This window comes from Tinamus guttatus, unplaced genomic scaffold (genome assembly GCF_059628265.1).
Source record: "Tinamus guttatus ecotype Peru unplaced genomic scaffold, ASM5962826v1 Tinamus_guttatus_pri_ptg000028l, whole genome shotgun sequence".
Lineage (NCBI taxonomy): Eukaryota > Metazoa > Chordata > Aves > Tinamiformes > Tinamidae > Tinamus > Tinamus guttatus.
The window spans coordinates 1,787,969-1,802,570 of NW_028288562.1; the positions used below are offsets into that span (position 1 = coordinate 1,787,969).

Below are 14,602 nucleotides of genomic sequence, written 5' to 3' on the forward strand. Positions count from 1 at the left end.
AAGCTGCCTCTGCATTTTTAAGTTGCAAGTAATATGGCATGCGTGTTAATTTGAAGGGTCTTGTCTAAATGGTTTTGTCACATTCCATGCAGAACTTGGCTTTATTAGCTAAATTAGCTAAGTGTGATTAAGATGGTTTAAACAGATATTGCGGGGGGAAGGGAACTTACCCTTTTCAAACTAACCGGGAAAGCGTTTTATGAGAACTAGATTATTTAAGTTAGTGCATCTAATTACATGAGCATCCAGTAGCAAGTCTGTGAAAATGGGCAGAAACATTTACAGTATGAAAACTACCTCGACAACGATCAAAATGACTCCAGATTGAGTCACGCTGCCAATGAAGGATTACAAAGCAAAACCACCCCCAAAATGTGAAATACATGAACGAGAAGGAGCAGTGGGTGAGTTTCAATTAAGGTCTTATGTGCTTTGGTGTACAGCAAGGATGGAAATGAAGCTGCTGATGCAACATAAACCCAGCAATGCTCCTTTTCCACAAGTATGCCTATTTTTACAGTAGATGAGGTTAAGACTACTGTCAAACATCACTTGATACCAACTTCATTCTGGGCTCATTGGTTCTCTACAGCCATTCACTGGGCAGGAAAACATGCTCATTTTCTGAGGCTTTATGCCAGGTTTACTGCATTTTTATATCAAAAAAAAAAAAAAAAAAAAAAACTGCAGGTTATGGCATCTGACCTTTCCTTCCACTTTATGGCAACCTTGTATATTCTGCAAACTGTCCTGATCCCTTTTTTCTTCCCCTTTCTAGTCTATGATTGTCACCAATAAAAAATGGTTTACTGTTACCTCTTGACTATTTTATACAGTAGATCAGTCCGAGTTAAGTGGTCTAATTTATTTCAACATTTTAAGTATGCTGTGTTTTCATTGCTGACTATTTGCCAAAAAAGTATCCCATGGAAATTCGTTTTATCTGTTGGCTGTAAAATACAGTTCAGTTAGCAGTTATTTCCCTTTCTCTTAAAGCAATCATGCCAGTGGTATAACACTGGCCTGGTGGGAAGGTGTCAGGCTGTAGCTTATGGTGTGCCATAGGAAACGCTAGCAGGGTGTTATGTGATAGTTTCATATTTTCTAAAATTATGATTTGCTGAAAAGCATAATAATTGGACAGGTCACATAGAGTTAATCTAATTTGTGTTTTAGAATTGCAGTTGGCCAGTTTTGTCTTGTTGACTAGATTCCCACTACATTCTGACTCAAAGAGGAAATTTATATTTTAATTTTTAAAATATTTGTGTGCAAATGCATTTAACTTGAGCAGCGAGCGCAGCAGTAGAAGGGATGCTCTCATGTGCACAGAATTTCCTAGGTAGACCTTCCCTGAAGCAGTAAACAACTCTTACTTCCAGGGGATGCTGTAGCTAAACAAACGTTTTGTTAGCAAGGGAAAACATGAGTGGATGCTACTGGGCATGAAGCTTTAAATACTCCATGTAGAAAGAGGCAATCTGATAATCTTTTCCTGACATACTTACTTGTGGCCCTTGGGATCTGTTTCAATAAGGAGTAAGTGACTTCTGCTCTTGCCAGACCCGTGCAAGATCATGGAGAAATCCATTTTTTCTGACGGCATAGAGAGCACATAAGTCAATCTGTTGTGAGACATCTCTTGCTAATTATTCACCCTCTGGGAATAGGATTGGTTTAAGATTTGGAAGAGTGTAAGAGAATACAGAGCTCTTCACCTCCTATGTTACTGGACTTGCTGAATCCGAGGAGCACCCGAAAGTCGTTACCATCTCATGGCATTACTTGTGTGTGGCCAGATGCTCGTGGAGAAGTTCCTGTCCTAATCACACAGCCACTGCTACAGCTGGCAAGGGTTGAGGTCCTTGTTGGCAGCGCGGCAGAGAGCACGAGAACTGAGCGTGTTTGGAAAGATGGTCTCTCCAGATCAAAATTTTTGGGCATCTAGGCCGGTCAAGGTAGAAGGAACGTTTATGGGTGATGTTCCTGTTGTTCACCAGGACATAGTCTGAGAGGGTTTGCAAGGCCAGAGGGCTTCTAACCCCTACGGAGAGCTGGGGCTACGTGGCCAGTGTATCCTTGTCACAGCATGGCAGCAAGTGTGAGTGCTTGTCGTTTTTGCTGGCCACCCAGGTGCATTTTACACCTGGTATGAATAGTTCTAAATTGTAATGATTTTAGTAGACAATGTCTAACGAAGTTTGCCTGTCTTTTGGGTAGTGATGCTCCCGTGGAGTTACAGTGGTATGGTTTTCTTTGCTAGGGACAAATAAGGGATCCCTGGCGCAGGCTGATCAAGGTCTTGTTTTTTTGGAGCCTCCTGATGTGGGATGGTCTAGAGAAGACTCGTTCTCGTATGTTAGCAGGCTCAGTGATCAGCGTAGCACCAGCAGCTTGCAGGGGAGCTGGAGTTGGAGATAACTCATAGAAAAAGTCCTGGAAGTGGAAGGTGGAGCATACTGTTTCACTCCATATCAGTATTTTAACCCTGTTGCCTCACAAGCTAGAAATGTGGAAATCTGATAGGAGTATTTCAAGTACTTGAATATTCCCCATCCCGTGGGGGTCCTGTAGAACAGAAAAAATGCCAGTTCAAAGAATTTATTTAATAATCTCTAATCCTGTGACCTAGAGAGCAAACATCTGTTGATGCTAATTTGTTCAACACAGGCTGGGTTTTAAAATGCCATAATCCTATTAGAGAAGGAGAAAGATCGTGATGTGTTTTTCCTCGTTTTAAGAGCCTACTGCACCTTGAATGATAGCATTGTATACCTGTTTATTCACTGCACATTGTGTGACCCTGCGTGCTCAGGTCTGGCTTTGCCAAGGTTATTAAAGAAACTGAGGGACTTTACAGCCAGTTGTTTACCTGCACCCAAAGAATTTTTTGACACTGGGCATAAGGGTTACAAGTCTATGATTTATAACTAATTTTTCTGGTCTGACTCACAGGGGTTCATCTGAGCTACCAAAACACCAGCTGGTTTTAATGGGACATGTAGGTGCTGAGGGAAGTTTTCGGTTGCGTAAATGTTACTCGTGTCTATTGCATAAAAGCTGTTTCCCTGAGTTTTGTGCTTCATACGGATCACGGTGGTATTTTATCTTTTGCAAGGAATATTGCATCATGTCATATTGATAAAACAGGAATGGAAGGACCATAATGATGGAGGGCTGGGGGAGACGTTAGAGCCAAAACACCAGGAGCTAGACCGCAAAAACTGACGCAAATTATTCCTAACAGTGCAAGTCAAGAATTTCCAGCCTGTTCCTCAGCTACCCTGTTGCAGAGAGCTGCTTGCAAGGGACCATTTTCTAAGGTTTCCTGCAGGGAAGCCAAGCTAACGGCGAGCGCAAAACTGCCCGTTGAAGCTTTGCATGCTGATCTCATTTTTGTCTTTGAGGCTTAAAATATTCACAGGCACTGAAAGCTGATATTTATGAGCAGAGCTGGCGGGGATAAAAAGCAAGTGGCTTAAAGGGCTCCTAGCCCATCAGCAACATCCCAGCTCTACCCCACCAACTCCATGGAGATCCAGCGCTCTGGTATTTTTAGAAGAACTAATCACCTCCATATTTCAGCATTGTTCATTCTAAGACACATTCTAGCCTTTTACTTTGTGTTTATGGAAAGTGTTTTGTATATTTATAAATGAACTATTTTTCCCTTGTTTCCCAAGTAATGCCCATTAACTTCAGTGACAAGGTGCCTCTGCAGAGATTTAGAACTTGAAGAAACACGACTTTCTTTTAAACCTTTGTTCAGTTTTATGCCTTGTGTTCTGCTCCGTCTTAAGCACTGTAAATTCCACTCTGTTTTATAGGGTTCAGTGGATATAGATGCGTGCCAAGTATAAAGACAAAGAAAGTGCAAAGGTGTAACCAAGGAGCTGACCCACTAGTCCAATAGGAGCAAAGCTGCGCTCGGCAAAGCACAGCCTCTCGGCAGAGCGCGAACATCAGCACCTTCCATCTCGTGTCACTGAGGCCCGATAAGCCCCAAACACCATGGTGACCATTTCAGAGGCTCCTGCTGAAAGCTGATCTTTAACAGATATACCCACTTCAGCTTACTGGGTGCAGAGCACCCACCCCGGCTTTGATGGGTGGAATTGTTTGAAAGCCTTGGCCGAGTCTTGCAGCCCTAGCAGTGTCTCTTTTTCCCCCTCGTTGTGTTTCCAGGCAGTTTTCTGGACAACATGCCCTTGCGAAGCTCTGGCAAGCTGAGCATGGAGAGCAGGAGAGAGGACAGCGAGAGCACAGCGCCTGCCCCTCCACAGAAGAAGCTGTCCTGCCAGTGCCACCACCACTGCCCTGAGGACTCAGTCAACAGCACCTGCAGGTTAGTGGGATAAATCATTCGCGAGGAGCACGGGGCGGCCCGGGGGTGCCTCGAGTTGGGTGTTGCCATTTGTTTTAGCGTACAATATAAGGGGGAGTTGTTTGTACACTGTGTCTAGAAGTCAGAGATGACTTCTGCTTGGGCATGTCAGCTATGCATTTATATTTCTGTTGGATATTCACACCCTGAAAGCTTTTCACGTATGAAATATTCAGGAGGTAGGAGTATGTTTTTAAAATGTCTGTGTAGTTAATAAGAGGATTAATGGGGATGTACACAATTGTGAATACTTATAAATTTGCAATCACTCTTTGGAACTATTGCAAGAAACCTGTTCCATTCATCTTTACTACGGCTGAACTACCTTTTTAAGGCCTTTCAAGATGCTAATTTTTTCTTGTCTCTGTGATAAAAAGGAAAAATATTTCTTGAGGAAAAGTTAAATATTTTCTTAGGAGTAGTCTTCCTTGTATTTCACTGCTTGGTTAAAGTAAACTTCTCACTTGTGTTCAGTTCTGTTTCCTCAAGGGCCGCACTTTCTGCTGGTTTAGGGCATTTAAATCCCGGGGGTATTTACCATGAGCTGCTACAGTTAGGGGGGATCTGGGTATGCCACAAGCACAACACAGGTGTATTTGCCCAGCTGGACGTGCTGGCTGGGAAGGCGGTTCTGTTTGAGGTGAGCCAGGCTACTATTTTACCTGTGCTGGCTACTTCTTCCAGGCGGTGTGTTGAAAAAGGTCACAAAACCGTGAGATTGTGAAGAAGTGGATGACTTTGTTGGGTTTTGGTGGTGTTTCACGGTCTAATTTCGTTCTTCTCAGCCTGTAGATTCACTGAATCATGTCCGTTTAGATGATAGCTGTGAATAGTTGCACTCCTCCTTCAGACCGAAGCTCTAGCTATGCAGTGACCAAGCAGCTCCTACAGGGCAGTTCTCTTGCCAAGCTGTGGAAGCCCCACTTGGCCACCAGTTTGGAGCTCCCCTGCTGTGGGAATGGGCTGCTTCCCGTTTGTGCCCAGCAAGAGGGGCTGCTTGCACACGTGCAGTTTCACACGTGCACCTATGGAAGCTACAGGTGATACTTCATCCACAATTTGGAAAACCCAAAGGGATCGTGTTAGTGAACCCACTGAACAAGGTTTATACCCCAGCTTGGCAAGACCTGCTGTCAAACAGTGCTTCACAGATGTCATCAGCGATAAGTGTATTTAAGGTGGTTGAGAACTATGAGCAAATGTCCTGTTAAAAAAGGATTTGTGCAGTTTCCTTCACTGTGATGCTTTTTTAAAAAATATCTAATCTCTTCACATTCCCCATGCAGTATCAGAAACCAAATCTGTTTTTAACTGTTGGTGCCCAAGGATAGGCATATGCAAGCAGTTAAGTAGCAAAATGAAAAATTGTAACCACTTCTGTGGTTACACCAGCCTCATCTGGAAATCCGGAATTTACCCATCAAACTGTTATTCACTTTCTAGCTCAGGGAAAAGTGGAGCAAAGTCGTAAGACTAGCATTTTGCCCAAACTTACTGCTCTTTTCCCAGCCTGTTGCTGTCATCCTAGCACCATCTCCTCCTCAAGGAGCAGAGTATAAGCAAAAAAAAAAAAAAAAAAAAAACTGCTTCAGAGCTTAGAGAAGAGCAAAAACTTGCACTAAATACCCATACTCCACCTTTGCAATCCTTTCCAGGCTGGTGGTGGTTCCTGCAGTAGCTTCCCTTGCCTTCATGCATGAGAGCTGCAGCTGAGTGCAAGCTACAGCAGCCCCTGTTTTTCCTGCGTTTGCTCAGCTCTCTTGGTCTCCTATTTTGGCTTGAATCCCGTACTATGTAATTGGCATTAAAGATAAAAGTATAAAAGGAGCTTATGGTGTGAAGGGGGTCCTAACTCTAATTTTGGTGAGGAGTAGTTGTAGGTTTCCAGATACCTAGCTGCATTGAGCCCAGGTTTAAAAGATTTGGCTCAGACCCCTCAGGTAAGCATGGACTGCTCGTCCCCCTTCTATTTTGGGATCATCATACTAATCAGCTTGTTATTTTCCTATTTCAGCAGAGCCTGATTGACTCTTGGCACAAGTTTAAAGCAATCTGGAGTTCTCATTTAACCTCTCTGCAGAAGCAGCTTGGCCATGCCGAAGTGCAAACAGCAGCGATTGCACAGCATCTGTCTGAAGGACAGCTAAGCTGCTTCAGATTAAAAGCTATTGTGTTAATCACCTTCCTCCCCTGCATGCAGTCCCTAAAAGCTTTTAAAAGACCGAAGGACTCTGGCATAGGCAGTCCCGTAGCAGCCAGCACTAGGAGTGCCTCATGAAAACGCAGCCCGCTCTCCCGCTGGCTTCGGCCCACCCGTGCACGTGTTTGGGAGGGCGTGGGTGCAGGCTGCAGCATTAGCAGGCTCAGTGTTTTTTATAAAAATGAGGACATCTGGTGGCCATTTAAAATCCGCCCCATAATTGCATTTTTAGATGTTTAAAGTCAATATTCTTAGCCACATCTGTTTCAAATCCTGCTCCGTTCGTGTACAGATTCCCCCTTTCCTTATACTGCTGCATAAGTTCCGCAATGCTCGAGTAAGCTAAGGATAGCACCACAGTTTCAAATGCACGTTGTTTGCTATTTCAATATTAAATGGTAGTAAATGCTCCAGTTAAAGCATTCTTTACAGCGCGACCCTACTGAAAACATTGCCCGCATTGAGCGAGGTGCGTACGTGTGTGTGTGGTATAGGAAATGCTTTTTAGTTTTAAAAGAAGACTAGGCATAACCTGTATGAATTATTGAAGGCAGTTAGTACATTTTTCCCAAGTCCTATCTGCATAGATCAGTTAAAGAGGAGTTTAGTCCTGAATCTGCTGGGATTTAAGGTGTTCTGTTTGTTTCTGAAAGATGATTAAAAAATCGGATCCTGGCAGGTTTTTGAGGTTTGTATGCCCCATACTAAGGTACCCTAGCACAAAATGTACGTGGCTGATGTCCCCCAGCCCTGCAGAAGCAGTGGTTGAGCCCATCCGTGTGCTGGCCACCAAAAGCAGGGGCACCTGCTCGACAGGGCTGGTGCGGGCAAACAGGGCTGTGCCACACGGGCTTCTTCCACGTCCTCAGACCAAACTGCCCGTGTCTCAGTTTGTGCCCGTTGCCTCTTGTCCTGTCACTGGCCACGCTGAAAATGGTCTGGCCCCATCCTGGAGACACAAGCTGGAGACTTGTGTGGCCACAAGCTTTGGGCCACTCTAAGCCACCTTTGCCTCCTCACATCTGTTCTCGCCGTGTTGCCTTCCAGATAGCTGCATGCACATGTGAAGGTGGATTTGGTTCAACAGCTGCATGATGCTCTTGACATGTTTCAGGCTCCTCCTTTGATGCACAGCTGCTTAGGATATTTCGAGGGGGAGGTGGAGAACGAGCCTGCACTGAATGCATTTATCAAGGCTCTCTGTTTTATGGACAGTATCCAAAGAGAAGGTTCTGCTAAGTTTGGCCTTCATCATCTTCTGTGGGTGAAGGATGTGACAAAACATATGAATTGGACACAAATCAGGAGTCTAAGCCAATTTTTCAATTAGGTTAATTCAGGCAGACTTTACACAACTGTATGAGCTTCCAGGTTTCTGTACCTAACATAGCCTAGTGTTTTTTGCTCATTTTTTAAGAGTGTCAAGTCAGTGCTTCTCACACCCCTTAGGATGGAAATGTAAAGGTGGTGTAGCTCATCCTGCTACCACAGCCAAAACTGTGCACAGCAGGCGTGGCCAAAAATATACACTCATTTAGATTTAACTGCAGATAGTCTTAAAGATGAGAAATCTTTTCATCAGGTTATTTAACCATCCTGTTTGTCACAGGCACTAAATGATGGAAGCACCACCACTTTGACAAACTATTTTCTGCCCAGCCTCGCTGCCCAGTGCACATGGAAGGCAGGACCAGAAGCCACCAGCAGTGAAGTTTTGGTGGCACGAGCGCTGCGTCCCACACGAGATGTGGCCCTTGTCTGGTGAGGACGGCTGCTAGGGCAGCTGCAGAGCTGCTCTTCCTCTCCTCACACCCAGCAAAGGTCTCTGTCAAGAGCAGCAGCGTCTGTCGGCATTTCCCTCAACACTCCCTCTCTTTTCCTGGATTTTCACTTGGCCATCAGAAAGTCTCTCCTGGCAAGTGTGTGACCCACGAAATCTGAGCACAGGAGCAATCCAAACCGTGTTTTAGCATTTTCCCCGGCCATACTGTAATAAGATAAATAAGATAATGCTTAAGAGGAGGTGGTTAATGCAGGTGTACCTGGGTGTATTTTGTGACATCAAGTTGAATTCCTTCTTTAAACATCATTCAAATTACACAGTTTAAGCAGCATCTGTTCTATACTAAAAACTGGCTAGGAAGTGGAGAATTTAGCTTTTATATTGCTTTTTGTGTTATCAGCAACATATTTTTCTACTTGTGCAATCACCAAAATGAACATATAGGTGATGCAGACTTTTCTGAATTGCTTCTAACTTGTCATTGTATTAAAAATAGAGGTGAGCAGATATGAGGGAGGGTCATGTGTAAGACCACAGGGCTCTGCTGTGCCCTCTCCTTGTGGTGCTTGGTGCCCTGACACCTCCTAGTGTCCTCTGAAGCTGGAGAAGAGCTCGGGTGGGAAGGAAGCAGAGGTGCTTCTTACTTTTTGGACAAGTTCCTTCAACCTCTTGCCCAAATTCCTGTAAAATCTTCAGTAGAATAGAAGGTTTTCATATCGCGTGGCAGCTTTTTTCTCTAACTTGTTTTTCATTAGTGATAGAAACTAACAGTACCCCTTTTATTTTGCTCTGTAGGCCCTTTTAAAGTTTTACCAGTTTTCCTTCATTACTGTACTGGTGTTCACACAAAACCTGAGTTTTACAACTCTTCCCTGTTGCTCTATGCAGTCTAATTTTGTTGTCTTTCTAGATGTGGAATAAAATTTCTTTCTAGATGTGGGAGAGACCAAAGAGTCTTGGGATCCTAAATCTAATTTTCAAATATGAGCTAAAAATGAGAGTCCCCGAGCAAGTCAGAAAATAAGACAAGAAATGAAACTGCTAACTTTCTTGCTTCTCTTCCCCTTCTGCAAACAGAAACAATTTGACTCTTCCCTCTACGCTTCCATCTTTCCTTTTGAGACTGGCCTGTTTTGATTTTTACCGTGGACTGTTAGCTGTGGAGTTCATTTTTGCGTCTCACTCGATCGCAATTTATTGTTTTGTTGCTCTGTCCCCTGGGTTAAACGAACTCATTACTTTGAATCAAAGGCACCATGCAAACAAATAAAATCTAATCTAATACAATATTCTGCTCTAATGGATTCCTTCCAGTCTCTGCTCTTGGCAATCCCGTGGCTCCTATCTTGAGCTCGAGCAACGCGGTGGAGGTGGTTACCGCCTCCTCGCCCTACTCGTGTGCTCCATGTCAGGCAAGGGCAGAAGTCGGTGCTTCCTTCTCCGAGAAAGTAATTTGTCTTGTGCTGCTCGTTACTTTTCAAGCCCAGCAGTCAATAATGGGAGATAGATTATTATTTGAGGTAATAAGCTTACTGTGGCTAGACCCTGCACCACTAATATGAAACGATGCCCCAGCAAATGCTTGACGTGATCCTATCCAGCATCTGTCTGTACTGTAGCTAATACTTGCAAATTGTGTTTAGCTAGCCCGTGTGCAAGAGTGCCGCTCTTTTCCTGTGTCTCCATGGTCTTTACTGCTGCTGTTCTGCTAGGCTTTCCTCTCATTCCAACGAGGAGCAAATCATCGGAACTTTTGCTGGGTTTAAATTTTCTAATCCTCTTTTCTTTCTATTTCCTTTTTTTTAACTGTGTTTGTGTCCTCTCTCCTGAAACATGTTCATTGAACATAACGACCAGTGTTAATGGCTGGGGAAATAATGGAATATGTTATTTTTATGCAACTTACGTGTCTCATATTAAAGATTTTTTAATTTATTTTTGGATCCTCTTCCTGCAAGTTAGTTGCTTTGTGCTTCCTACACGTTACATGTCCCCCTCAGAGCACGAAGCAATTCATGTGCAGCAGTCCCAGCAAAATGCAGCGGCTCTTTTTGTGCCCTCCACCCCCTCTTTCCATAGCGCTCAGGCATTTGACCTTCATCAAGGAAGGACATTTATCACCAGCTCCATCTCACCATCTGTTAGGATACTTGTCCTCGGCCGTGCACGTTCTTGTAAACGGAAGCGCTACGGATCACTTGAGGCTTATAAGCCACATAAACAGTTATGAAGGGTGTTGATGATAACTCAAGGACTCATACACAAGAGTGTTGCAGCTTGCAGTATGGTTACAACAGGTATCACAAATCACCCTTAATAGTACTTTACTTTTAATATCTCAAAATATCTAAAAAATGTTTGTTTCTGTAGGTCTCCCCCATGGTATAAGTATCCATGTTTCATTCTCATGGAGAGGGTGTTGCAGCGCTGATGCTTGCAGTCATATAGGTCTCCAAAGTCTTAACACTGTAATGTCAATAAGCAATTACCGAAAATTACGGTCTTATTACTGAGAAATGTTGGGAGGGGAGGTGTGTCAGCTTTGAGGCACAGCCTCATTTGTGCGTGGAAAAGTCTTTTTTTGTGAAACTGGGTTGCAACAAGTTGCCTTGGGCGCCTTCATCTTCCAGCCTGTCTTTTTCCACATGTGCCATAGTGCTTCAGCTCTTTGTGTACTGTCATGCTGCTGGAGGACATATGTTGATTCGTCTGCGATGGGAGTGCATGGCAAGGAAACAACATTTTAGACTCTCTTTAGCAGCACGTTTTTCATGTTTAAAAGAAAAAAAAAAAAAAACTTCCTCCTGATTCATCCTTTCTGTCCACTCCTCAGCACTGATGGCTACTGCTTCACCATAATAGAAGAAGATGAGGCCGGAGGACATTTAGTCACCAAGGGATGTCTGGGATTAGAGGGTTCAGACTTCCAGTGCCGGGTAAGAAGGCATTTCCTGCCTAGGTTTTGTTTGACTTTTTGGCAACTTTCAGTTAAGTGCAACCTTTGTGCCTTACATGCAGTTCCCTTGGGTTTGGGATTTTTGGTGCTGGGCATTCATTTAGAGTCCCACAATCACCTGTTTTAGAGCATATCTTGCTGCAGCAATAGGAAGAGTGTGGGCAGTGGAGCAAGATGGCTCTGAAGCACTCACCCTTTCTACAGTTAAGCGTGGATGATTTTACATGAGTACATGTTCTCGTGACAGGTAAATTAATCCACACAGCAATTTTTGTATTAGTCTTGATAAACTATTTTGAATAAGCAAGTTAACTTACTTATATAGCATAACTCCAACGCGTGCACATATGTAACTGTCAGAGCCCTGTCTTAGACTATTAGAGTCAGTAGAGCCTTTCTGCAGCACGAGGGCATCGACAGAAATAGCAAAGGGATGAACTCATCTCTTAGTGATTTAGATGAAGTGTTTCAGGATACTCGAGGTGGCACAAATGCCTGCTCCACACAGCCTGGAAGTATGTTAGTGACCACAAGCCACTTGTCAAGCACACTTTTCTTTCAAGCACCAGAATGAGAGTATCCCTTGGCAGCACAGGTAATTACTGCATTTTCTGTGGCATTTTTGATTGCAGGACACTCCCATTCCACACCAAAGAAGATCGATTGAATGTTGCACAGGTCAAGATTACTGTAACAAGCATCTTCATCCTACACTGCCACCCCTGAAAAACAGAGGTAAGGGCAAGAGGTAAATTCAGCCCCTAAATGGTCTTTTCCTGCTGTTCCTCTTTGCAGCTCAGACAGAAGCAAAGCCAAAAGCAAAGCTCCCTACCAACAGTACATGATTAGAAAGATCAACTGTATTAAATGGTCTGTCAGTTGTGGCTGTTGTTCATAACTCCCTAGTAACTTCCGTCGGACACATCTGAGACCAGACATAGCTTAAAATAGAGTGTAGAGGCATGCAATGATTTTATTAATTTGTTGTCTGAGAACAAATGGAAATGTATTAACTTAATGGATTCCAGGTAAGACTTGCATTAGGTTGTTGCTTGTCTTATTTATGCCTGAAAGTTACTACAACAATTTTGTCTGAATGTTGCAAAATGTATATTTTAAAAACGATGATTCCTAAGCAAAAGTAGCATTCTCCCACAGTAAAATCTTGGCCTTGGCCACAGTCACCACCATGAAGTTTAGTCTGCAAGAATCAGTTCAAACTTGCAGGTAAATCTATAATCGTTGCATTCAGTTCTGGTGGGTTGAAAATCCAAATCTGTGCTCGAATGCGCTCTCACACCGACAGTGGATACCCGAATGCATACTCAGAGCGAGACTTTGTGCATGCCAACAGTTCCTCTCACATCTATGAAATTCCACATGGATGGCCTGCAGAATCAGGTCTGTGGAAGCTAATATGTAAATATTTGCTAGCAAGCTGTTAAGTCAGTGAAGCCTCATAAAATTTTGTCTCCCAACATGCTAGGTATTTATTTTATTTTTTTTAAGTTCCTTGGATGGAGAGGGAAGCCCTGAAAGGAAGTCAGTATTTGTTCACACTTTGTTAGTATATCAGTAAATGTCATTTCAGTTTTGAAAATGATGCCATGATTTCTTCATGTTTCTGACTGAGTTAATTCCAAATTAAAAACAGTTTAAAAATATCAAGCAAGTATGTCTAAAACTAGGTATCTGCCTTACTAAGCTCTTAGCTATCTGACTGTCCTGTCTGCTGCTTACACCCAAAGCAATAAAACAAGCTTTTGCTAGCAACAGAAGTTATTTGTATAGGTTTTTGAGTTTGCTCTATGCATATAACAGGTAAATAAAGCATCGTTTGGGCACTGCGGTGGCAGACCCATTAAACAACAGAGAGAATATTTGTTGAAATAATTATTTTATAGTGTTGGAACAGGACTCTAGCTGCTTCATATTGCAAAGTTGTCTGATTTATTGTGACAAGCAAAAGGCAATGTATTCATTCAACATATTCTGAAGATTCTTGTTTGAAATGAGCCCTGCAATAGTACCATCCTGTCCATTAATGTGCTGGGGAAATATATTTCAGAAACTGCTTCATAAAATATGGCTGAACAGGACTGAAGTTAGCACCTTCATTAAAGCCTTATGCAACTATGTATGCCCTACCGAGTGGCAAACCTGTTGTGATTTACACGAGGACTCCTATGTCCTCGTGTAAAAGCTTAGGGAAAAGTCATAGTTTGGACTATAGATCCTCACTGCAACCCTGTACAAATACTGCATGTTGAGTATTGCCAGTACTGTGGCTGTGATCATTTCTTCTACTGAAGACATTTAAATTAGGGTGCAATTACGTGAATACTATTAGAATTGTTAACCCAATTTAACATAAACTGTGAGCTCTGGAGGGAAAAAAGAAAAAAAAAAACACTTTTAAAACAAGCTGATAGAAACAACCTTGCAACCTTTAGGATTCCTTGAGTAAAATTGTATGCTACTCAGCATTTAAAAACAGAAGAAAGTTTGCTTCTGGTGAACTTATGTCCAGGGTCATCTCTCACAGGACGCAGAGGCTAGGGAGATCATCCAGCTGCAGGTCAGAGGTTGCTGAACTGCAAATTACCAAGGTAGCACCTACTAAGGCAAAGAAATTGTGCCCTGAGAGTGTTTTTCCAGACCTGGCATGTGCTGGAATGGGGGCTTTGCCCTCTCTCTGTGGAAAGAAAGGAGGACCACATACGTGCAAATGAGAGCTAGAGGAATTAGCACACACCACAGCAAGGCTCTATTGAGCGAGGTGGAAGAAGGCAGCAACAGCTAAGCTTAAGTTTTGGTCTTATCCTAGTCGCAGACCTAGCAGGATGCAGTGCCCCAGGGACACCACGAGGTCCTCTCTCCAGTTGTGCATCTGTCTTACTAAGGAAATGAGAATCATAATTGGATCTGATACAACACCTCTATTTTAAACAATAAAAGATATTCCTGGAAACCCCAGCGCGCCGAGCGCAGCCGCAGGGGGAGATCCGTCTGCGCTGATTTAGAGCCCGCGCGCGCAGGAGCGCTGGTGCCACCGTGTCTGGCCGCCGGCCGGCCTGCCGCGCTCGTGATGGATGGGCGCGCGGGGGCGCGACGGGCCTGCGTGCGCGCGGCCGCCCGCCTCAGCCCTCGCCACACGGGGAGAGCCTGCCCTCCCCTCGGCCCCGGCCCGCCAGGGCTGGTGGAGCACCCAGCACCTCCTGGGGGGTGTCGGCGTCACACAGACTCGGCGAGGAGCAGCCCCCGAGCGTCGCGTTTCCC

General features: G+C 43.9%; 1 protein-coding gene across 1 annotated transcript in view; it reads left to right on the forward strand.

Moving 5' to 3' along the window:
* BMPR1B (bone morphogenetic protein receptor type 1B) overlaps window positions 1-14,602 on the forward strand; it is a 51,920-nt gene that overhangs the window by 27,190 nt on the left and 10,128 nt on the right. Inside the window, exons 2-4 of the mRNA XM_088529508.1 lie at window positions 4,186-4,345; window positions 11,201-11,303; window positions 11,956-12,058. Of these exons, the coding sequence (XP_088385634.1) occupies window positions 4,186-4,345; window positions 11,201-11,303; window positions 11,956-12,058 (366 nt within the window). The remainder of the gene's footprint in view (window positions 1-4,185; window positions 4,346-11,200; window positions 11,304-11,955; window positions 12,059-14,602) is intronic.